At 34.6% G+C, this 23,065-nt stretch overlaps 1 protein-coding gene across 15 annotated transcripts in view; it reads left to right on the top strand.

Moving 5' to 3' along the window:
- The window catches only part of LRRFIP2 (LRR binding FLII interacting protein 2), a 50,608-nt gene that overhangs the window by 3,174 nt on the left and 24,369 nt on the right, over nucleotides 1–23,065 (top strand). For 7 of the 15 annotated variants that reach the window (XM_065752725.1, XM_065752726.1, XM_065752728.1 and 4 more), the window contains exons 2-3: nucleotides 5,215–5,319; nucleotides 12,936–13,022. In XM_065752725.1, the coding sequence (XP_065608797.1) occupies nucleotides 5,230–5,319; nucleotides 12,936–13,022 (177 nt within the window). In that variant the 5' untranslated portion in view covers nucleotides 5,215–5,229. Of the gene's footprint in view, nucleotides 1–5,214; nucleotides 5,320–12,935; nucleotides 13,023–14,401; nucleotides 14,453–16,873; nucleotides 16,928–18,290; nucleotides 18,357–20,760; nucleotides 20,827–21,721; nucleotides 21,797–22,290; nucleotides 22,339–22,417; nucleotides 22,463–23,065 lie in introns of all 15 variants that reach the window. The other 8 variants (XM_065752717.1, XM_065752721.1, XM_065752722.1 and 5 more) reach the window with 3 other exon arrangements.

The raw sequence follows: 23,065 nt of genomic DNA, 5'->3' as shown, positions 1-23,065 counted from the left end.
GAAGCTGCTATATTTTTTCCTCTCATGTTCTGTCAGAGCCATCAGCAGACATTCTAATTTCAAAACACATGTCCCTGCTTAGAGGAATCATAGAAGTGCATCCTTTTAGGGAACACTCTTGTGTCAGTCTTGCGTAATTTAACTCAGTCATATATCTTTATTCTCTGTATTTATTTTTTCTACTTTAAAGCTTGCTCTCACAAAGCCCTGAAGTTTAAAATTTAACATTGTAATTTTCCAGTCTGATTCTTTCTGCTCCCTCTTAAATATAAATGCTCCTTCTGCTGGCTTGCAGTAATAATACCTCTGATTTGTTTACAGATCTGTGTTACTTGAGCTGCAGTTTCATGAGACGGTTCTTCAAAATTACTGGGTTGGGAATGTTCTGTTGAGAATATTAACTTTTGTTTTAATTGTGTGTATGCTTCCATACCTTGTAAGCTTCCATACCTTTCATACCTATGGAATTAGCTGTATTATCTATTAAAGGACAGGTGTTCAATTAAATTATGAAGTGTATTCAAATTATTTAACTCCATCATTGTTGCATGGCAGTCCTGCTTCTTAGTTTTTTTTTTTTTTAGTAAGGTATATGAAAAAGCTTTTGTACTTAGTAAGCATATTTCACAAGTTTGTTCTGTTAGCATTCTTGGGGTTTGTGGAATTCAGAAATCTGTCAGAAGTTAAGATGAGTTTGCTTTTTATCAGCAGTCTGTGCTTGCTTTGTTTGTGATGAATGTTTTTCTTTCTGCTTCTTACATCCATCCTCCTTACTTACTGTGTTTCTAACGTTCATCTGCACAACCTTAATTCAGTGTACTAGGTTTTTACATCTATTTCTAGAAATTCCTGCCCTCCTTTCTGATCAGCTCCCAACTGATTTCATTGCATTTTTGTCATAGTGAAATCATAGTTTACCCGCAAATTTAAATGAATCAACTTATAACTGAAGTTGATCAGGTAGGCCATTACTGTGTATCCTACATGATCTTTGCATTTTGTTGAGTAAATTCTTACTGCTAGCTCTTGTTTGATAAAAGGCAGATAAAAGTGTGTATCATAGCCATGTACGTAGTCTAATAGTGTGAAATTACTTGTACCTGTTTTTTTGTAATGAACAGCTTCCTAGTAGTATTTTCTGTCCTATTATGTATCAGAGATAGCTATCCACCAGGGGCAGGTAGTGCTTTCATGGTATTTAATGCTCTGTGTGATTCATTTATGGGTAGTTAAAACAGGTCAGTAAACCTACTTTGCAAGTGGACAACTAAGTTTGTTCAAGAATCTAGGTATTATGGACAAGAGGTTTAGCTTTTTCCCCAGATTAAAAAATTGTTTGTTTATTTATTTTAATATGCAGGATCTGCTGATGTGTGCTTTAGTGTTAGGAAACTGCAAGGCTGGCTCAAACAGACAGTGGTTTCAGAGCCGCTCTTTGCTGATACTGGATCAGATGCAGAAATATTGCTTCTACACGGGTGAATTTCTTAAGCGCTTGGTGGTGTTTCTTTGAAAGAGAAAAGGAAAGTTTCAGTTTGTTTATTTATAGCGTCTTCTCGCTGTAGTATCTGAATGCCTCACATGTATGCAATGCCAAATACGCTGGCGTGGACCCAGGCATCAGAACAGGTGGTGCTATTGAAGGTGGTGAGTGATAGGGCCTTGAAATGTAGAGTAGCTTCTGTTTTACATAAGACGGGTCACCTTTTTTTAGGAAAGAAAGATAAACAGATTACCTTTAGTCAGAAGATCATAGGAAGAAGAGTACGCAGAAATATTAAACTTGTGGAAGGGATGAAACTTACATATCCCTGAAGTGAAGGGAAATCAGAGAGGGAACTTGAAGGATTTCCTCATGAATCTTCTGTTTTATTTTAGGACTTTTTTTTTTAATGAAATATGACATGTTGCTTCATCGGTTGTGTAATAAAACATGTAACCCAGTGTATGTTAAGAAATAAGCACGTAAGAGATGTGACTTGGGAATTCCAAATTTTAAATGCAGCAGACTACAGTGTAGTTTCCTTTTTATAGTTCAGGAAGCGCAGTGTAACAAACTGTTCTTTGTGTGGTTAGATTTTATTTTAGGTTCTCCTTGCTTCTTGCGCCCTGTACTGACCGCCTGCAACCTGGAGGGATGCTGTCTGACCTGGACAGGGATCACAGTGTAGTGTCAGACCAGGTTATGACTGCTGCTGTTTCCTCTCCAAGGCCTCTCCCACTGGTGCTTATATTTCTTGTCCAGTTTTCATTAAAACTGATTACTTTGTTTCAAGCATTTCTTTGTAATTCCGTGCTTACTGTTTGATGGAACAGATAGTCATCTTGCCCTTCATGGTGGCCAGTTTTTTGCAAAAGCAGTCAGATAATTGCATGTTTGATTCACAGAAAAAGTCCTTTTCTTCACAGTTATCATTGTCTAACCCCTAACATATGTCCTCTGCCTTACTGAGCAATGATCATTCTATTTTCTTGGTCTGTCTTCTGTTCTCAGTGCCCTTTCTCGTTGTCTTTAGCAGCCTTTGCAACTTTTGACTCTAGATGAGTTTTGGCTTTTCTAACTTGTCTTTCTATGCAGGAGGAGTATCTCTATGTGCCTTCTAGGTAGTTTGTTCATGCTTCTTTTTCTGGGGTTGAGCTCAGTCAGGAGTTTTGTACTCATCTGTGGTGAGCAAATCTGGCAGATGGCTGTAAGGAATGCCATGCTCTCTTTACAGCACAGTGACTCCTGCACCTTTATGCTCCAGTGAAACTGTGATGAAGTTCTTTCTGAGCATTCACTGCTCTTTATTTATGCATTAAATACTTAACTGTCAGTCTGCACATAGCCAAACTAAAATAGCTCTGTAACCTGTTATATTTCATTCCCTAAATTACTCTGATCCTGTGAGGATCTCACTGAATTCACAAACTTGACTTAATTGTCTGTTAGAAGTGACAAATTGTATAAATGATATCCACAAATGTAGTTAGGTCTATTGTGTGTGCAGGTATTCTGCAGTTTTTACTTGCGCGCTGTTAATGCTGATGTTGTAAATGTTGAAAGACAAATACAGCTCTGAACATGCAAATGATAAGAGTTTCATGTTGTGCTTGCTGTCCTTTTTAGTAGATAGTTTTGAGTGCTGTTGGTTAAATGAACTGGATTGTCATAGTAGCGTCTAGCATAAGTTCTTGTTTTATTTAGACTAATATATAACCTTTTGACTACCTTTTGTAGTGGGAGACCATTACTTTATATGTTGATGCTGCTACTGTGTTGTGGTCTATCTGCTTTTTTACTTGAAAACAGTCAGTGTTTGTTACTGTAAAGAGATGTAGTTTTTAGGACACCTTTCTCCCAAATGAGAGCGACAGGCTGAAGTTCTGAACTTTTATCTTTGCCGCTAAGACATCTTTGAGCTGCTTTCTGAGTGTAGATACCTAAATTCATCAGACTACAAAGTAGGAGCTTGCTAGCTTTGTTTTAAAGCTTAAAAAGAAACAGATTCTTACAGAACTGACCAACAGTGGCAGAACTTGTTCAGACCTTAGTTCTGTCTTTGGTCACCTTGAGTTTCAGCTCTGCTGTCCTTTAAGAATCATTCCAACTTCTGATAAGAGTGAGATTGGAATCTTTTATTTATTCTTGAAAGTGCACTTCTATCTAACACCTGTAGTATTTAATTATTTTAGTTTTGATCTCAGAATAGCAACTGGAAACTGATAAGATTATGTTGGGTAATAGTAGTGTCTGTCCTATGCAGAAGTCTTTAAGAAGGGAGATGGTTAGCTTCGAGGCACTGTTGTCTTTTAGCAAGTAGAATATTTCCATACTCTAAACACATAATGATTAGGAAAGTACCTGTGGAATTGGAAGTAGGATGAAAGGCATCCTGCCTGCAAGAGAGAGAGGATTTGCAGTGTGATATTATGGTGGGGATGAGAAGTGTAGAAGACAAATTAAAAATAATAATAAAAAAGCACCATTATGCTACTTGATATCTTTGCCAGAAAATAGCCCAAATATTTTGGTTTTGTTATTTTAATGAAGATAATGGAGTAAGAAATGAAGAAATGTCCACGCACAAAAAATCTTTGTTGCAGTTTTGTTTTGCCTGTTGAAGTATTAGGGATTTTTGAGTATTTCCAAGTTAGAGTGGTGAGAGTTCTTAAACCGATTCATTTTCTAAAGGGTGGCCAATAATAGTTCATTCCTAGAACTTCTCTGTTTGCATAAGGGTTGTTTTTTTTTTTTCCTAAATAAGGTGTTTTCCCAAGCCCTATGTGAAACGCTTATCTCCTTTATCTCAAGTAGCTGGACTACCACTGAGTTCTGATCTGGTATGTGTAAGGAACTGAATGTCTGGATGTAGACGTTCACCAAGATTAAAAAAAAAAAAAAGAAAGCTTATTTAGCTTGTTCACCTACTTTTGAGTAATGTTTTGCTCTCTGTAGCTGTATATGTAAACATAGGCTGTGTCTTGGTTAGTTGGTGATCTTTGTAGTTGCAAAAGGTGTTTGGAAGATTTTATGTATTATACTGAGCAGATGACACTAGATTTTATGTATTATACTGAGTAGATGACACTAGAATGTTTCTCTCCTCATTTTCCAACTTAAGCAAAAGAATATTTTTGTTTCCCTGGGTTTGTGTTTAATTCTACTGTAATAAACTGAAGTTTGCATTCAGTTGCAGCTGTATTAAAATAAATAAATGTCTATTACCTGCTTGGATACTTTGAAAATGATTTTGTTTGCTGAATTCTTTCTGTTTTGGATAGTGTTCTAATGACCACGTAAGTATAATTCTTGAACCTGATGCTGATTGTGGGCTCTCGTAAATCCATGAAATTCATTTAATTGTTATTCCTAGGAGTTGTGAAAAATGATAGGGTATGTAAGTATCTTCACTGATCTAGGAGTAGTTGATGGTTGTGCATAACCATGGACTTTGAAGCTGTAGGTAAATTGGTGGTTTCTGTTCAGTAGAAAAACTTCCATGTGCACTTTGTGGGATGAAGTGGTGTTTTATAAAGCTTCCATAAGATTGGGATGATTTTTTTTTTTAAAAAAACAGCCTTTATGCCAACGTCATATAGGTTTCTTGAGTACTACATGGCCAAAAAATAGGTAACTATTATGTTTGTGGGATGTAGGTTTGTTCTTTGTGTGTTATTTCGCTTTCTAGATCTGAAAAATGAGCTTTTTCCTATTTCTCTTTCTAAATACAGAATTAGAGAATAAAAATGGGGACTCCTGGATCAGGACGGAAGAGAACACCAGTGAAGGACAGGTTTTCAGCAGAAGATGAAGCTCTCAGTAGCATTGCCAGAGAGGTCTGTTGATTTCAATTTCTTACTAATTCATGAATAGAGATGAAAGCAAATTTACTATCCAGTAATTAGACAAAAGTGAAATACAAATGAAGAGTACTTTCAAAAAATGTCATTTACTGGGATACTGTCATAAAGATTCATTACTTTTACTTATATGGTTAGTGTAGCTTCATAGTGTCACGCTTAAGCTTAGCAGCTATTTCTGAGTAGGTATGCTTTAAACGTTTGTTACCTTAAGATATATGAGAAATCCAGTTGCTTTCTGAAATGTAAAATAGAAAAAAACCTGAACATTTAACTTACTGTAGTGTTCAGTATTCCTACAGTGGTCAGTGTAGTGTATTAGAACTGAAGTGTAATAGTTATTGAATGTATTTACAAGCGTTGACAAATGTATGCTATATCAAATATGAAGCCATACTTCTGTCAAAAATAGCTTCATATGCTATACAAGGACTTTTCTAATAGGATCAGCAGCTTAAAAATAAACGGCTTGAAGTAACCAGTCAAAAAAGCAATTAAGAAGTTGATACAAGGGGAAATTTTGTTTCTGTGTGTGCTGTAAGGAGGCCTGTTTAGCTTGAAGTTTTATAGCTTTCTATTTGGGCTTCGGTTTTTCTGTGAAGAAATGCTATGTGTTTGGAAACAAAATCTTTACTATTGTTTGTGTAGTGATGGATACAGAATGTTTGAGCTACATTATCTACAAAATTGCCAACAACTACCATAGTTGACTTAAGTGCAAAAAGCATACTGTGGTTGAACTTGTAATGTAAACTATGCTTGAGAGCTGCTCTGAAAGAAATGCCTTCTACTTCATTGTGTTTGCCTGTGACCTCAGAGGTGGATGTTGATAGTATGGCAGTAGGGTTTGAACCTTCCTGACAATATTCTGTTACATTTTGTTGCTGTGTGACAAGATAGCAGCAGAGGAGCAGTCTGACAGAATGGTATCTGACATGGAATTGCTTCTGAAGCAAATGTGTGTCATTTAATACTTTGATGTGGGGAGAATCTTTCACCAATTGATATTCATCAACAATCCTGAACATTTATGGAGAACAGACAGTGGAGGCTGGCCCAGTGAGGCCAGCAGTGAGGTGGTGCGTTTCAGCAGAGGCAGCAATGACTGTGGGTTACCTTCACTCATGCAGATTTTTATGAGCATGGGATGTTGATTGCATTGTTGCCAGTGATGAATACATAGCTGATGCTGGTTGCTATGAAGGGCAGTGTTTTGTAGCTGAGAATTTGCTCTATCAAATATTAAGCTCTTTGTTGTAGTTTCTGTGTGAATAAGTAGGAGGCATTACTTTCAGAGCAACCTATGTATGTATGTATGTGAAGTAAAATCAAATCATAAGACAAAACAGAGAGGTGTCTGAAAACAGCAAGTGTTTTCAAACTGGGCTATCACAGACTGTGGGCAAAGGATATCCTCTGTCAGCAAAGAAGTCATTTTTCATTAAGTTATGAGCTTTCTGAAAAATGTTTTCATACCGGATCTCCTGTAAGTTCTCACTGTCTCAGGTATATCCTGTGTGGGATTTTGAGTCATATACAGTTCGTCCTCTTGGTTTTGGGCAAAATGCTTCAAGGAGAAGGATTTTGGCTTTGGCTTGTCTTTTCACTTGTTCTCTGCATGGTTCCTATAAAATAACATCAACTTGCAACTGGGTCTAATAAAATGTTCTCAATATCAAGGTGTCATACATATTACCTTACTTAAAGTTAACTCCAGGGCTTTATGTTCTCTTAGACTGCTACCCCTCAACTAAAATTTGTGCATGAGTTTAGATTAAACATGAAGGGTTTCCCTCCATCAATAGCTAAATTAAATTAATATTAGACATCCCAACTTGGAGATGTTCTCTCATGGGGATGAATTAAATTGGATATGTCTTTTTCTGGGGATTAATAACAGAAGTCTTCCTTCTTCTATGAAAAATGAAGTGGAAAGCAGCATTTTGAAAAGTTCAATTAAGTTACATTTAATCAGTATTCCTGGCTAAGCTAAATCTTCTGAATACAGCTAAATTTGTTATTCTGATTCATGTGGCATTTAAGAGCCAGACATCTTATGATGTCTTTGTCTATTAATAATTCTTAAACCTGTTTGAATTGTTCCAAACATTCCATCTGATCATATTTCTTTTTTCTTTTCTAATATCCTAGCACTTTTCTGTGTTTCTGGAATCACCTTTCATGGCTTGCTAAGGAAAAGTGAATTCAGCCTATTTTAAAATCAGATTTGCAGCCTTTATATATGTGGCTTTGAGGCTCCATGTAGCATCATTTTTTTTAATTACCACATGCAGTTTTCATTATAATGAGTCTTTGTTCTACTTTTTATCCAATTTTAAAATAGTGTGAAAAGTCGTATATCTTGAGTACTCATTAGCACTGTGTGCTACTGTCAAATTAATAATCCCTTGGTCTGTGTAGGACAAGCTGGCCATTAGATTCCATGTCAGAGAGTAGCTGTTGCCATTGGATTGATTGCTGTGATTCAAGTATTAGCCAACTTTTTTCTAAAAAGAAACTTGTATTTTACTCTAAAGGAACAGAACTCATTTCCCAGGACATAAGAGCAAAGACCAGTTAATAAATCTATCTTTAAAGAACATCTGATTTTATTGGACTCTTCTGTGCTGTGCCTTCTCATTTGAGGCTGCAGAAATGTTTCCACATAACATGCTTATGACAGGGAATTCCAATTCTCTATGCATGTATATGTACTCAACTGATCTGAGTCAATTATCTTAGCAACATGGCTTATCTTTTCATTGTCAAACAATGTTCTCTTCTTCAACTTCCTTATCTGCTAAAAAGGTAACATCAGCAAGAATCATAGAATCACAAGGTTGGAAAGGACCTACAAGATCATCTTGTCCAGCCGTCCACCCACTACTATTGCTGTCACAAGCTACTAGACCATATCTTGTAGTTCCTCATCTAGATGCCTTTTGAACTCTACTAGGGATGGTGACTCCACCACCTCCCTGGGCAGGCCATCTCAGTGCCTGACCACTCTGAGAGAAAAAGTTTTTCTTTATGTGCAGTCTAAACCTCTGGTACAAGTTGTGGCCATCTTGCGGTGATGTAGATTACAGGACCAAATTGTACTATTCTGACTCAGATGTCTTGTGAGGAAAGTGTTTTGTTAAGTTGTTCTAGACAGTCAGAAACAGTGAACAGAATTTTCTGAAACAGAAGTCTGGCACAGGAGGATGGTCAGCCTGGAGAAAGTTCATGGAAAATGCTTTGGGATTTTGAGCAGTCACAAAGCATCTCTAGGAATTGTCAGTAGGCTGTAATACTAACAGAGTTCCCTGGTGTGGTGTATGAGGTTTTGGGGTTGTTTTTTCTTTTTCTCAAAATGTTCAGATTTAAGAAAGTAATCTCATTGTTTCTCACCACTCTATAATTTGACATAATTGAGATTTATTTTTTTTTCTGTGGGATGTGTCAAAAGAATGCTGTCTTCCTCTTGGTATCAATAAACATCTGCAAGCCAGGAAATTCTGGCTGTCAAATTCTTTGGTACGGAACCAATAAACTCACATTTTTCTACAGTTTTTTTTTTTTCCTTCAGCAGTTGAATCTGATGTGTTGTCTTGTATGGAAATATTCAATGGAAGGTCACTGTCATGGGATTTGAGGCACTTGAACAAATTACTGCCTCCTGTCAGTTTTCTTTAATTCTCTCTCTCCTGTATCAGACAGCTTTGCTGTTAGCATCACCTCCCCTTTACCTGTTGTATTACTGGCCTGGAGAATTTTCCTGTCTTCTGCTTGATGTGGGAGTTTGCATTGAGATGAGCCTTTCCTTCCTGCTGTTGCACTAAAGGCAGCAGGAGCATGCTAAATCTTCATCATGTAAATGTTAAGATTTTGCTGTTTTTATTCTTTGTTTCATGGCTCTTGGAGAAAACAGAACGTTTATCTGAGGAGAAATAAGAAATCCATCTGGCGTGTACATGACTGAGCTGTCTTGTAGTGACAGGAAGGAGAGGATGAGGGTAGAAGTGCATGGAAATAACGCAGAAGAAATGAGCAACACAGGGGAGGACTGAAACAGTTTCCCATAATAAGAAATGATGAAATAAGCTTTCTGAGGCTGGTGAGGTAACTGTAGTAGTCTATTAAGAAATACTGTTAATTTTTTTTAAACGTTCATCCTAATTCTGCCAGGGATCACATAATGTCTTGTTTATTCTGTCCAGCACCCTGGTAACAGCAACTGAATTTGGCAGCTAGGTGCGGGTAGGAGGTCCTCTCACAACTGCCACCCTATGGAAGAAGAAAACCTGTCTTCTCCTGAGCCTTGAAAGCATTAGAAAATGCAGAACTGCTAATACTGCATATACCTTGATAGAGGTTAAAAAGAAACAAATAAAAGCTGTCTATGTTGTAGCCTGTGATGACAAATTAATGTTAATAGTTTAGATTCAAGCATTCATATTTTTTCACACGTGTATTATATATTTTAGTACAGCTTATGCTTTGTATGAAGCTTTTATATTGGATCTGGCTTATTAACAAACCTCCTTTTCCACAGTATGGAAACTAAAATCAAAATACTGTTACTTTCTAGTGATTGCCTTCTCGCAAGTGAGTGGAAGGAGGAAAAATTCCTTTCTGCACCTTGGAGGCAAATTTTATATTTGCTTAACATTGCAGAGAGGAAAACTTCTACCTTATCAACTTTGAGTGGTACTAAGCGTTTTATCTTTCTGAAGAATTTCATCAGTGCTGTGAAGATGCTAAGAAAAAAACACTTCAGAAAGAAGACTCCAGACTGTCTGTCATTCAAACTTCAATCTGGTCTTTCCTTTTTTTTTTCTTTTTCTTTTTCCCCTTTCCTACAGAAATTACTTTGATGCTAACTAAAGAGCTAGGTGCTAGATAAAATAGTTTGGAAGTTCTTAAAAAGATTACAGCAGAGAATGTGTTTAAAATAAAAAATGGAAAAGAGGAAAAATAATGCGTGCAGAGACTATTTTAAAAATAATTATAAGTAGCTGTTAGTAACTATCTTTAGGTGAAAATGAAGAAACTGACCATCTCACCAGTAATGCAAAGAGAATATATATACATACTCATACATATACATACTCCAGTGATGGATGTTTCTTGGTAGGTGATATGCTTGAAAACAGCAAAAATAGGCATAAAGTTTTTTAGAGTGAATTGATGCTTATGCAGGCTCAAGAAGATGTTTTTGTATATTATACCTTTATATCAGTTTTGAAATTAATATTTTTGAATGAAATAAATTCCAGAGTTCAGAAATAAATTAATTTTTTAGCTTTTCTTTGAGCAACAAAGTTAACACCTGAAGTAATGCAGATGCAGCACTTGATTTAAAATCATGATTGTGATTAGATTAAAGGTAGAAGATGAGTAGCAGTGTGTGTATATTTATGTACAGAGCAATATAAAAAAATATGACCTAAATCTTTTTTCTGTCCAAGTAAAGTATTGAGGGCCTCTTTCTTGTGTTTCTATCTACTCAATGTATTTATTACAGGTATCTTATCTGTAGTCTGTTACTTCCTTTCTTGGTTGTTTCTCTGAGTAAATTTCAGGCAAAATCGTTGTCTGTACCTTATCTCTTCTTTGCCTTGTACTATGTGTAATCATGGAATTTTTTTTCTCTCTAGTCACCAGTGTATTTTATTTGCAATTGAAATGACAGAAAGCTCAGCTATTGTTTCTTTTTTTCTGTTCAGAGTTGTTGTGGCACTGTATTTCCTCTAGTAGATATGTACTGATTATTTCAGTCTTGTTGAAGAATTTATTTTGTTTTGCAACAACTTTAATGAGCTATCTTCAGTAGCACAGGAGAGTAAATAGCATTCCTCCTGTGTGCTGCTGTGTCCTTATAGTTATTTCTTTATGAATGCTAATTTTTAATTTCAGTTGCATAGTTATCATGATTTTCATGAGATCTGCTATCTAACAAGTTTACTGTATATATAATTTGTTGGCCTTTTGAATGCAGTGTGATATGTTTAATGCTTTGCATTTTTGGTCCTTTTTCAATTCTATTTTTTTTTTTTGAGGAATCTAGTTGCTCAGATTAATTATTAATATAGTACCAAACTGTGGTGCTTTTTTTTTTTTTCAGACAATTCTTCTAGGAGAGAATGATGGGGGGAGGGGGGGTCTGATCTTTGTCACGAGTCAATAAACGAATGCATTTGCTACGTTTAACGAAAAAGCCTTTCCAGTCTAAAGGCTGTTTGCTTATATCTGCTGATTTATAGACAGAACTAAAATGAGGCATATCAGCTGTACGAATCCTTTCTATTCTGCGTGCATGTGTGTGAAGTTTATCTGCCGTATAAGCTATGATTACAGGCAATTGCACAGCAGGGTTACAAGTGAGAAAAGACTTCCTGTTCCTGGGGATTCCCTTGCTCTCTTGTATGTGGTCATAAAGCAGGAAGAACAGACTCAGAAGTGAATAGTGTCGGTCAACACTGCTGGCACTGATTTCCAGTCCCTTCATTTAAGTATGCAAAATATAAAGAGAACATTCTTTATAAGAATTAGTTGAAATTAAAGATTATTTTAAGTAATAAGAATATAATGTTTGCAGCTGTTTTTGGTAGTATTTGATAATTATTTGATATTTTTTGTCCTTATAGCACAATGTAAACACGAATATCCTTTTCTTTTTCCTGAAGCACAGTAATTATTTACAATTTTCATGCATTTTATAGGTTTTTAATGTTTTACGTGAGTCTATAGTGTACCAATGACAAAAGCAGGAAAAAAAAAACAACCCCTTAATTAAGGCAACATCTCATGGAAGTTTGCAACCTTGAAGAAGATATGTAAAATTGTCTAGGATTATGGAAGTGTTCTTTTAATTAACACTAAACAAACACCAGGAATTTTTGGTGGCAAACCTGTCATCAGTAGTTCAATATTTCAGAAGAATTAAGTGACAAGTTTCATCGATTCATTATCCAAATGTGAGAAATTTGACCTTGTGTTTTGGGGAATGCGAGGTCCTAAAAAGAAAGAAAGCTGTGTTTTAGTGATTGTGAAGAATTAAGTCAATTCTTCAGGAACTGTAAACTTAGATTTCTGCCTCTTATTTTGACAAATAATTAGTCTGATTCTGTGATTGCTGTTGTAAGTAATTTACCTCTACTTGATGCTTGCTTTTTGAAATTGAAATTATACCAGTGGAAACAGAACCTTTAAATATAACATAAACAGTAGTAGTTATAAATTTGTTTTGATTACTTCTTTTTTGTACTTCTGTGGCCTGAGATATTGTAGATACTTAGATGCCAGTTTAAATAGTATGCATAGGCAACTTTGTCACTTAAATTCATCAAGACCTACATGAATTTTTAGATTATTGGTGGCAGTATTTCTAAACTTAATTCTTCTGTCAATAAGTAGCTCTTTTGTCTAGTCATTATATGTGTAAAGACTAAAGAATACATACCTCCTGAAATGTCATTCTGAGAGTTCTGCTTTCCTGACTGTGTTTTACAAACTTAGTGAATTTTGTGAATAGGTCATTAAGTTCAGTACTCAGACTTTACATGCAAAATGTATTTTAAGCATTGAATGTTTCCAATTTGTTGTAGGCTGAGGCCAGACTTGCAGCGAAACGGGCAGCTCGAGCAGAAGCAAGAGATATACGTATGCGAGAGCTGGAGCGGCAGCAAAAAGAGGTAGTGTTGAACTGACAGGAATTACTACAAACCTGTACTAAAATTCTTAGTTTTGTCATTCAGTATAATTTAGTGGTGTTCTTGGATTTGGAGCATCAGATAACTGTTAGCTCTTTTTCCCCTCCCCCTTCTGCTCCAAACTGTACTCTCTTTACCCTATGTTTTCCTGTAGATGATATACTCAAGGATATCAGGCTTTGCTTTCATCTGTGGTTAACACCTCATAAAATATTAATCTGAACACTGATTTTGAACTTCATTAATATTTAAGATTGTATTGAATAAAAGTTCTGGTATCCAAATAGACTGTTTGAACTCATGCTCCCAAATGAGAAATAAATTCTTTTTTTTTTAATTCTACCTTTACATGCAAATGTGGTATTTGAATGTTTTACCATTAACAGAAACAATGAATTCAATGTTAGCACTTAACAGTAGACATTACTCCTTATTTATTGTAAATGAGTAGAAGAGAATGTAAATGGCAATGTCCAGGACTCAGGTGCACACAAATAGTTTTGTGTAGAAGGGAGCAGTTTTTGGTTTCTAATGTGGAGTTTGGTGCTTGTTTGGATTTGAATTAGTATACTTACAGCCGAGTTATCTGATGACTTTTTATCGCGTTTATAAACATTTACTTTAAAACACACAGCAGTTTTTGTCAGTTGTTGCTGTGAAAAAGTTCCATTGTAAGTATGGGTAACTGGAAGCACACTGTAAATAATACACTTAAATATGCAGAAAACACTGCTTAATGTTGGGGTAAAGAACCATGAAGAAGTAATTTTTGCTCTATTTTTTATTTATAATAAATTTAGTAAATGGACATTTTGAATATGTGACTTCAGATTCACAATTTTCAATCAATTTCTTCCTCTGTTGATTGTACTCAAAATGTTTACAATAAATACCTATTGTTAGGATTTCTATTTAGAACAACTTATTGGAGTAATGTTTACACAGTTGTGTTTTACTACACACATTTCTCCTTTAAAAAGAATCACTATTTTGAGTGAAAAAGCATAAAAAGCAGATTGTCAGCTGCATTTTATTATTCCGTGGTTACTGCAGTCTGCTCATATTTTCACATGGCAAGCAGAAGTTTTGGCATTTCAGTTATTTAATGTAATTATTCAAATCTGTGTAAATGATGTTTGCTTGCTTGTTTGGTTGGTTTTGGCTGTGATAATAAGTACTATTTATAAAATGAAATATATTTTTATATGGCTTTTGTTATTCCGTACCTTGTTTTCTAACTGTTGTTGTAGGTATCTGATACTGTTCTGAAAATTGCATAGCAATTAACTTAGATTAGTCTGAGTTTTTGATTTAGAAACTATTTTATAAATGGTTTGTTTGTTCTTGTTTACATTCTGTAGTTTTCTCAGCATTCATATGATACAAAATGGGCTCATATCCAGAAATGGATGGTAGGCTAAAACCACCTTTTGTGCATGTTTTTGCCACTCAAGGAACTAACAGGGTTTGGAGGAAGTAATGTACTAATGGTTTGTGGTGTGTCATTTGGTACTGCTGAAAAAGCATACGTAAAAGCTTAGTATGGGTGTGGATTTGCAAGACATTGTATGGAAGCAAAAACAAATAAACTAAAATGAGATGCTGATTGTTTCCATCATGTGCTGATTTCAAGTTATGTGTCCTGTTTCAAATTTACTTCAGTTTCAGTGTAGGTAAATGTCTTTTGAAAAGTAAATTTATTTTTATTTCAGTTCATTTGGGGTATTTGGCCTGTGGGATTTAGCTTGTGGTTTTCTTGGCAGGCTTGCATTTGTTTCCTTTTTGAGTAACATAGTGAACAGTTATTTCATTGATAATTGATTAAGTCACTTTTATGATGTTTAAAAATATTTTCAAAGATTTGTTTAAAACAAAACAAAAAAGCTTGTCATGTCTTTCATCCTTTTACCCCTTGCCCTTTGCTTCCTCTAAGTAGGAATGCACATAAATAGTTGAGTTACAGTCTTAGAAAGCTGCTGCTAAGTTTATACTAATTTAGTCTGTCTTTTTAAAGAGTTCTTAAAAATAAATTTTGTTGTGAGTTTGTGGGATTTTTGGGGGTTGCTTTTATCCTGGTGTTCGATATGAATTACTTGAATAAAGAAGATTGAGGACATGCTGAAATTAATTGAGAGGTAATAACTGTTAACTGGCACTTAGGTTGAAAAATGAGGTATCTGTCATTAGAATTTTATTCGTGGAAGTTGTGTTGGCCTGATACTGACTCTTTGCTTAGCTAGCATTTTTTGTATGTTAGTTTTCACGTTATTTATGAAGAATCAAAATGCTCAAAAATGCAACTTGTGATAAAATGTGCATATATGCACGCTGCTCCCCCCTCAAAAAAACAGCAAGCAACAACAACAAAAAAACACCTGTGTTTCATAACTGTAAAATGCAAATCTCCTCTGTAAACAGTTTCACATCAAAATTAACATTGTTCCAGTTGAATGCCACCTCATTGGAATTATCTGTTAAAATTCTGCTCCTCTGTCAGGTGACCTAACCTCTGTCATAGATTACGTGCATGTTTCAGAGATTAAATTCTGAAGAATCAGGCTTAGAAATACTGAAGTTTGCAATATATACTGTCCTTCTTACTTTCTCTTTTGACTGCAATACGGTGAACATTTAACACTGACTTGTATGTCAGGAAGACGCTTATCAGTAACTTAGAGCAACTGTGCAGATAATCAGGCTTTTCATTATGGAAGTATGTTATTGGGGAAACACTGGTGTTACACAGGCAGCTAGGAGGAATTCTGTCTAAGCATCAAGCTGCAAAAGCGAATAGTAGATATTTTTCCATGTCACAGTGGTCGGACTGATGTGTTGAAAATTTATGTATCAAAAGTGTTCATTTTAAAACTCAAAGTAGTTGTAACAGACAGGAAAAGTAAAATGTCATGCAATCCATCTCTTCTTACGATAATGCAACAATAGAATAATAAAAAGGTGTACAATTTTTTTTATTGTCAATAATTAACCAGACATTTTTTTAGTACTTAAACATGCTGATATACCCAGTGATAATATAAAAAGTAATCTTGTGACAATAAGGAATATGAAAGCCATTTATAGGAGGCTGAGTCTTTACCTCTGAAGACAAATAGCTTAGGATCATCAGAATAGTTTGATAAATTGAAAATGGTAGGAAGTGATTTGAGTAAAGATCCTAGTTATAGAGCCCTGTTCTAGTTTTCAAAGGGAATGCTTTGAAATCATTCTTAATATATTTCGCTATTGTAATTAAATTTTGAGATGCTTATTTAAGACAAAATAAACGTTCCTTGATCCTTCAAAATAAAAGATAAAGGTGTCTTAGCTACCACCCTAATTTTATAACTTAGGTTCATTTTCCACTGTTACTACAATTCCTATACAATTTGTAATTGATCCATTGGCTTAAAAAGCTTTGTTCCTATAAGACAGAATGTTTGAAATATGCGTTGGGAAACTGAGAATAATAATCTCTGAGGGTTAAAATGCCTTTGTTAAAATGTAATTCTGTAAAGCTTTTTGATTTTCTTTTAATATCTTGCACATTTTTCTACAGTAATACAGCAATCAAAAAAGTTTTATGTACTGGACTAATTAATTATATTCACCTCCTTCATTTTAATTTTTTAATGTATGCATTAGTACATTTAGCAAAATCAGCTGAAATCACAGTTCCTCCTGCCTTGAATGACTTCACTTACCACAGCGGATTATTGAAAATAATACATAGCATTAAAAGTGCTAACAGCATGTTGCTCACCTTTGCTTGCTTTGACTTTGTCATTTTTTTTTTTTAGTTTTTCCATGAATAACTATATTTCTTTTTTTCTCAGGAAGATTCAGAGAGGGCCAGGTATTCTCACCGGTCCAGTCGACATTCATATTTGGTTTGTGATTAAACTGTACATTTTTCCCTTGTCACAAGGCCCTTCTTGAAAAGTACAATTAATTTGGGGTTGGGTTTCATTTTATTGGAAAGCAGATGGATGCTTTAAGTCTTCTGAGTGTTAACAATTTGGGCAGCAGTATTTTAAATCACGTGTGATGTTAAACTTCATGTGGTATTTTATTTCCATCAATTCTAAGTAATTATTTTTATGTATTTGTATGCATTTATTTCTTTGCATTTAAAAAGAATATCAATCATCTTTTAGTCCAGTCTAGTATTAAATGAAGTATTTCTTTTAAAATATCTGAGTAACTTTACTCGTTTAGGCTTCAGATATTGCCAGTTAGTAAGAATTAATTGTTTTTCCTCAAAGGATAGAGCATTAAAATTCCTGCAAAAGTTGTCCATTGTCTCTGTGGCTTCTGTTACGCATCCACAACTCATGGTTGGATGTTAAGCTGCAATTAGCAATAAAAGTTTAGGTAGCAGTGGTCTAATAAGACCAAGTTCACTTTTCCACTTTGCCTGTGTCAGAAGTTCTGCAAGTAGAAAAAAATATATAATTATTTCTGTTGACTCAATTCACTGTTCTGTTGACTCTGTTATGTGAGCAGAAGTGTTTTTTTGCACTTCAGGTAATTACTGTTTCTGTAATATTTGTGGGATAAAGAGGAGCACCTGAAGATGTTTTCTGAAGAAGAAATACAATGCAAGGTTTTATTTATTTGAGAATGTGGGAATACATTATTTGTTAGTGACAAAGCCTTATCTGAATGCAGTGAGATATCCCAAACACTGATATTTATAATATTTATTGTGTTGTGCAGGCTTTCCCGTATCCTGTTTGAATCAAAAATAGTGCTCAAGAATAGTTGTATTAAAAGACCCAAGTAAGGGACAAGTTCCTAAAAATAAAAGGGTTGGTTCTTTTTATTTCAGGCAGGGGAATAAACTCTTTTAGTGTGACTTAAATAAAAATGATTGCCATCCTCAAAGAGGTTTGAGCAATAAGATATAATCTTTGATAAGCTGAACTTAATGTAACATCTTCCATATCTTAGGGTTAAATAAGTGATTCTACATTTTTTCACAATTTTCACCAAGTAAGTACTTTAAATGACCTAACATTGGCTGTTTTCCAAACAGTAATTGGTTGACAGGGAGGGAAACAACTAGTGTATTGTAAATGGAGGCAAAAACTTGTGAGATAATACAGATTTGCTCAGATCTGTTCTTAACTCTTGTTTACTTAACATACATGAACATTGAGAGTAAATAATTTAGTGAAGACTAACATTTATCATTAGAGAGTCTTCTAATGTCTTTATATATTGAAATATTTTTACAATTTCATTCTTAAGAGTCCTTTGGATATCAGTGGGTCTCACAGAAGCAGAACAAGTACCTCCAGAAGGAGAGATCTTGTGGTGTGTAACCTGGAATGAGCATGTTTGATACTTTCCCATTATAACTCTTTCTATCTCTACTTACCAAAGCAGTACTTCCTTCTTTAAGGAAAACAGTATTTTATTGAACTGCTGTAAAAACTGACATAATCAAGCACTTTATCCGTGATAGGAAAATTTGAGGGCTTAAAGAAAAACTCAAATTGAAATTTGAAGGGAGTTACCTTCAAAGTCTCTCCTAATGTTTGCAAAACAGAAGTAAAATGAAGTGACAAAGGTTGTGAATCATCCTTGATGGCTACAAGAGTGTTCCTAAAAGGTCTGTCAGGAAGCATTTGTTCTCAAGTATTTTTAAAGTAAACTTGTTGCTATGCTATTCCTGCACTGTGGACTAAAATACAAACAGGAATACTCCTTTTTCAGAAATCTGTATTTGCATCTAGTTCGTGTTATTCAGAGCTTAGGCTATTTTTTTCATGAAATATTTACATGAATAATTAATTTTTTTTAAGTTGTTAATGCTTTATAGTTAAATTGTAAGTTAAACTCAGCAGAATTTTCAAACGTACCAGTAAGTAAGAAAAATTACTTTTCTCGTAGTCCTCTCAGTATTTCTCATCACACTTGACATTTGGTAATGCTCTAGCATGCTATTAACAAATTATCATGTTCTTGAATCATCTTCAATTTCTACTTATTTTTGCATTAAGAAAGCTTAGGATGATAATGAGTAACATTTTGGAATGTGCATGATGCATAAGCACAAGCTTACTGTGAAAACCTAACTTTATTTTTTTGTATTCTTGTTTATTTTTTAAATGAATATATAGATTTTGTAAAAGTCTTTGAATGACAAAAGACACGGGAACATTGGAAAACTTATTACTAACCAATTTCCTGAGGAGTTGCTGAGTCTAGTAGAGTGATAAATTAGACCTCTGTCATTCCATTTAACAGATTCTGCTAGTAATATTGTTGCTGAATGTCCAAAAAGACAAATAAACAATACTTGATTGTTAGATTTGTTTTGTTTATATAATCACATGGCTGATGACACAGATCTGTATGGACAGGAACACTCAGCATCCACATGAGCACGAACAGCCTTCTGTTACTCTGTCTGACTGACCAAGAGGAAAATCTGTTAGTGAGAAATATATACACGTATGCAATGAGTGTATATTTTGTGAATCCCTCCAGTAACTGACCTTAGACACGCAGTCTGTCCAGTCACTGGCCATGGGCCTCCATGCCCAAATACGCACCCAGGAAAGTAGTTAGAAATGGGTTTTAATAAGAAGACAGATCAGACTATCCTGATGAAGCAGAGGGCATGGCCAGACAGGGAGTCACCAGAAGTATTTTTACACACAGAAGAGCCTCTTTTATCCCCACTATTCTTCCTTCATGCACCTTTTCCTTCTGGAAACACTCTTCTCTCTTGCCTTTTCCCCACCTGATACCTAAATGCTATTTCCCCACATCCCATGCCCTAGAGATTGTAAGTTCCCTTGGTCTGTGAGGTGCTCTGGAGAGACCCTGCATCATGATAGGTGTTGTACCTCAACAGTGGGATTGGCTGATGGTCCTTTTGACTTTTTCCTCTAACTATCTGCCTTTCAGCGTGTAATTTAACAAGTACTGCATTAGTTTAATGAAGTTTTATTTCTGCTCTGTTTGCCTTTTGTTATAAGCATTTTCATTTCTTTTTCTTCTATCTCAGTACGTCAGTACTAAGATAGACCTACATGATATTTGGTCCCTGTATGTTAACATCTTGCATGTTTTTTGTATGAATGAAGACTAGTATGTGATTTGTTTTTAGAAAGTGTATTGGCACTAACTTGCAACTTTCAAAATGATTAAAAAAAATAATTTGTACTATCACACTCTAAGATCATGATACCGATATCATTTTAACATTTTCCACAGGGTGCTTGTATAAGCTTTCTGTGGAGAAGAATTCTAATGAATTAACATATAGACAATATAGTATTTGTGGTATGATATTATAACAAGATTTGTGTCTGTGTAAAATCAAGCACTGATGCTACTCAAAGAAGCATGTTAGCAGCTTAAAAAGCTGAATTTGCTTATCTGAATTACCTGTAAATAGGCAACGTATGATTAAAATAATCTGCAATATTAATCATTTTTAAGTTGTTTATAGCTTTTGCATTTCTTGTGAAAGGTAAATACTGGCTTAAGCAAAGCCTGTGCTAACCGAAGATAGGGACGACTGTAGTTTCACCTACCATTTCTTTACACAGTATTAGACATATGGCCTATTTTTTCTAGTAATGTAATTAGAATTTTCTATGATATTTCCTTTGCAGATATCTTAAATCCTTGTTCGACATTTTGTGTTTTAGGAATGCAGCTGCTGTTATGCACTGGTACTAATTTTTCTAAATTTTATTCTTAGAGTCATGCTTACAGTGAATCTCATAATACAAAGAAGAAAGCTACTTATTCCCGTAAAGATTTATTGGTTAGTTTTCTATGAGAATATTTATTACAGATATACTAACTGTCTAGAGTTACATACTAATACAGTATATGAATAACTTGATTAGTTTGCTTATATATGCATAATTTTTTTGGTAATAAAAAAAACCTGTAGTGACCAAATTCTGACTGAGGTTGAGTGTTCTAAGCTGTGACGTGTCAGTAGGGTTATGTACATGGAGCTCATCTGAATAAAAAAGTAATACCCTCAGTTTTTAAACATGTACTGTCAGTCTCTTTGCCTTTGGCCTGATGGGATAGAAAGTGATAGTTTGTCAAAGTGCTACATTGTGCCACTTACCTACTTGCCTCTCCTTTTTTTTTCCCTCTCTCACATAATTTCTTCTCACTTACGTATATGTATATATATATGCTATTTGTCTTGGAAATTTATAAAGACAACAGCAATAAGCTAGAAATTCAGCTGCTAGATCTCAGAATTTGAGATTGGTGTGTAAAGCACAGTGTTATATTACAGACTAATTGTGATGATGTAAACATCCACCTGCTATTAGATTCTTCTCTCGGTCCAATTTCTGGTTCAATAAGGTGTCTAATAGAAAAAAAGATTAAAAAAAAATATAGTAATTATTAGTGAGTTCTGTCTCATGCTTTTTATGTATTTCGTGTACTCTTCAGGGTTTAGTCAAACTTTTTAGGGTTTTATCACTTACAATGGAGTGTAACACAACCATTTGGACAAGACATTGAAAGTTCAGCATTTGCTAATATATGGAAAAAAAAATACCAAGTTCAAAACGTGGGAATAGTTGGGCTATATCAGAATAGAACTTTTGCTTCTTATTTTTCTTATTCTCAAGATCTTCAAATGCTATAATGCAATATTAGTATTTCTTTTTTTTCTTTCCCTTTCACAGAGTGGACTTTACCATGATCAAAGAAATTATAGCAGCCTTAGATATAGTAAACCGATTCCTTCCTATCATACTCGGGTCTGTCTTTTCTTCCTATATTTGTTGCTTAATATGTAAAATATATAAAGCATGTTAAAAATTCAACCCTATATTCTACTTCATTGTACACTGCTATGAGATAAATTAACAGTCTGATGGGCATCTCACAGTAACTGTACATGTGTTCATGCATAGGTTTAAGTAAGTGTCTAAAGGGTAAAGTCTAAAGTAAAAGTGTCTAAAACAATGTGTGTTTTAAAAGCTACTTAATTTATTACTATTTTCTTCTACAAATCTTTTGATAAAAAATCTAGACTATTCTAATGAAATTTTGATGTTACGTTTTCAAAGATAATGGATTTTCCTGGAATGTTTATCCATACTTTTCCTAAAAGTTTGTGTCTGCTATAGTTGTTAAATACATTACTTCAATCGTTAGAACTTCTAGTGAATATAAAGCAATAGGTAAAAACATTTGCTGTATACAGAAAATGTTTCTTTCTCTATTCTTTTCTCTATTCTTCATATTACAGTCATCTTCTCTATACAGTGATCCTGTGGCAACAACTAGGAGTTACAGGGTTAGTACTGTGTGAAAGTCATTTTTTGTCTAGGTGTTTTAATGGCCCTTGAAAGTTAAAATTGCACTTTTCTTTATAGGTGTCTCCTTCTGTAAACACGGGTTTGATAAGAAGTATCAGTTTGGTTCGTAAACACCATTTGCACGGTTGCCTTAAGTTTGCGTTGTATGGCCGTGTGGCTTGACAGCATTACATGTGCATTCTTTTTGTACTTCTAAATATAGACAATTTGTGTGTCTCATTTTGGGGAAGCGTCAGTTCAGGGTCCTTAAGTGATAGGTTCCCCCTTTAAATTACTTTTGTAATTGCTATTTGCTGATCTTTTTACAAGCAAACATAAAGTTTATGAATATGGCAGTAGTGTTCAAGAATAGTGTCCTTAGGACAAGTTAAACTAAGCATGCTAAAAAGCAACTGCTTGTGTAATATTTAAAACCATAAAACCCTAGCAATTGAATAAGAGAATCATTGGCAGGAGTTCACAGAAATTTGTGGTAAATAAGTATTGTATAGTTTCAAATAGGATGCCAGAAGTAACATTTGTAAGCATGCAAAAATGCAAGTGCACATCTTTACAAAGTACAAAGCAGGTAGAACAAGAATGGCTAAGTGGCTCTATAGAGCTTCTATTTAAAAGGTACCATGTATGCTTGAAATGTTATGTCTTTTGCTGCTATGGTAATTCAGCTCTAACTTAACTGCCATCTAGAGAAGTTCTGAATCTACA

This window comes from Cyrtonyx montezumae, unplaced genomic scaffold, assembly GCF_038088225.1.
Source record: "Cyrtonyx montezumae isolate F1298 unplaced genomic scaffold, pur_monq_1.0 scaffold_8, whole genome shotgun sequence".
Classification (NCBI taxonomy): domain Eukaryota; kingdom Metazoa; phylum Chordata; class Aves; order Galliformes; family Odontophoridae; genus Cyrtonyx; species Cyrtonyx montezumae.
Note: the sequence above shows the minus strand (reverse complement) of the source record. Positions and strands in the feature narration are given on the sequence as shown.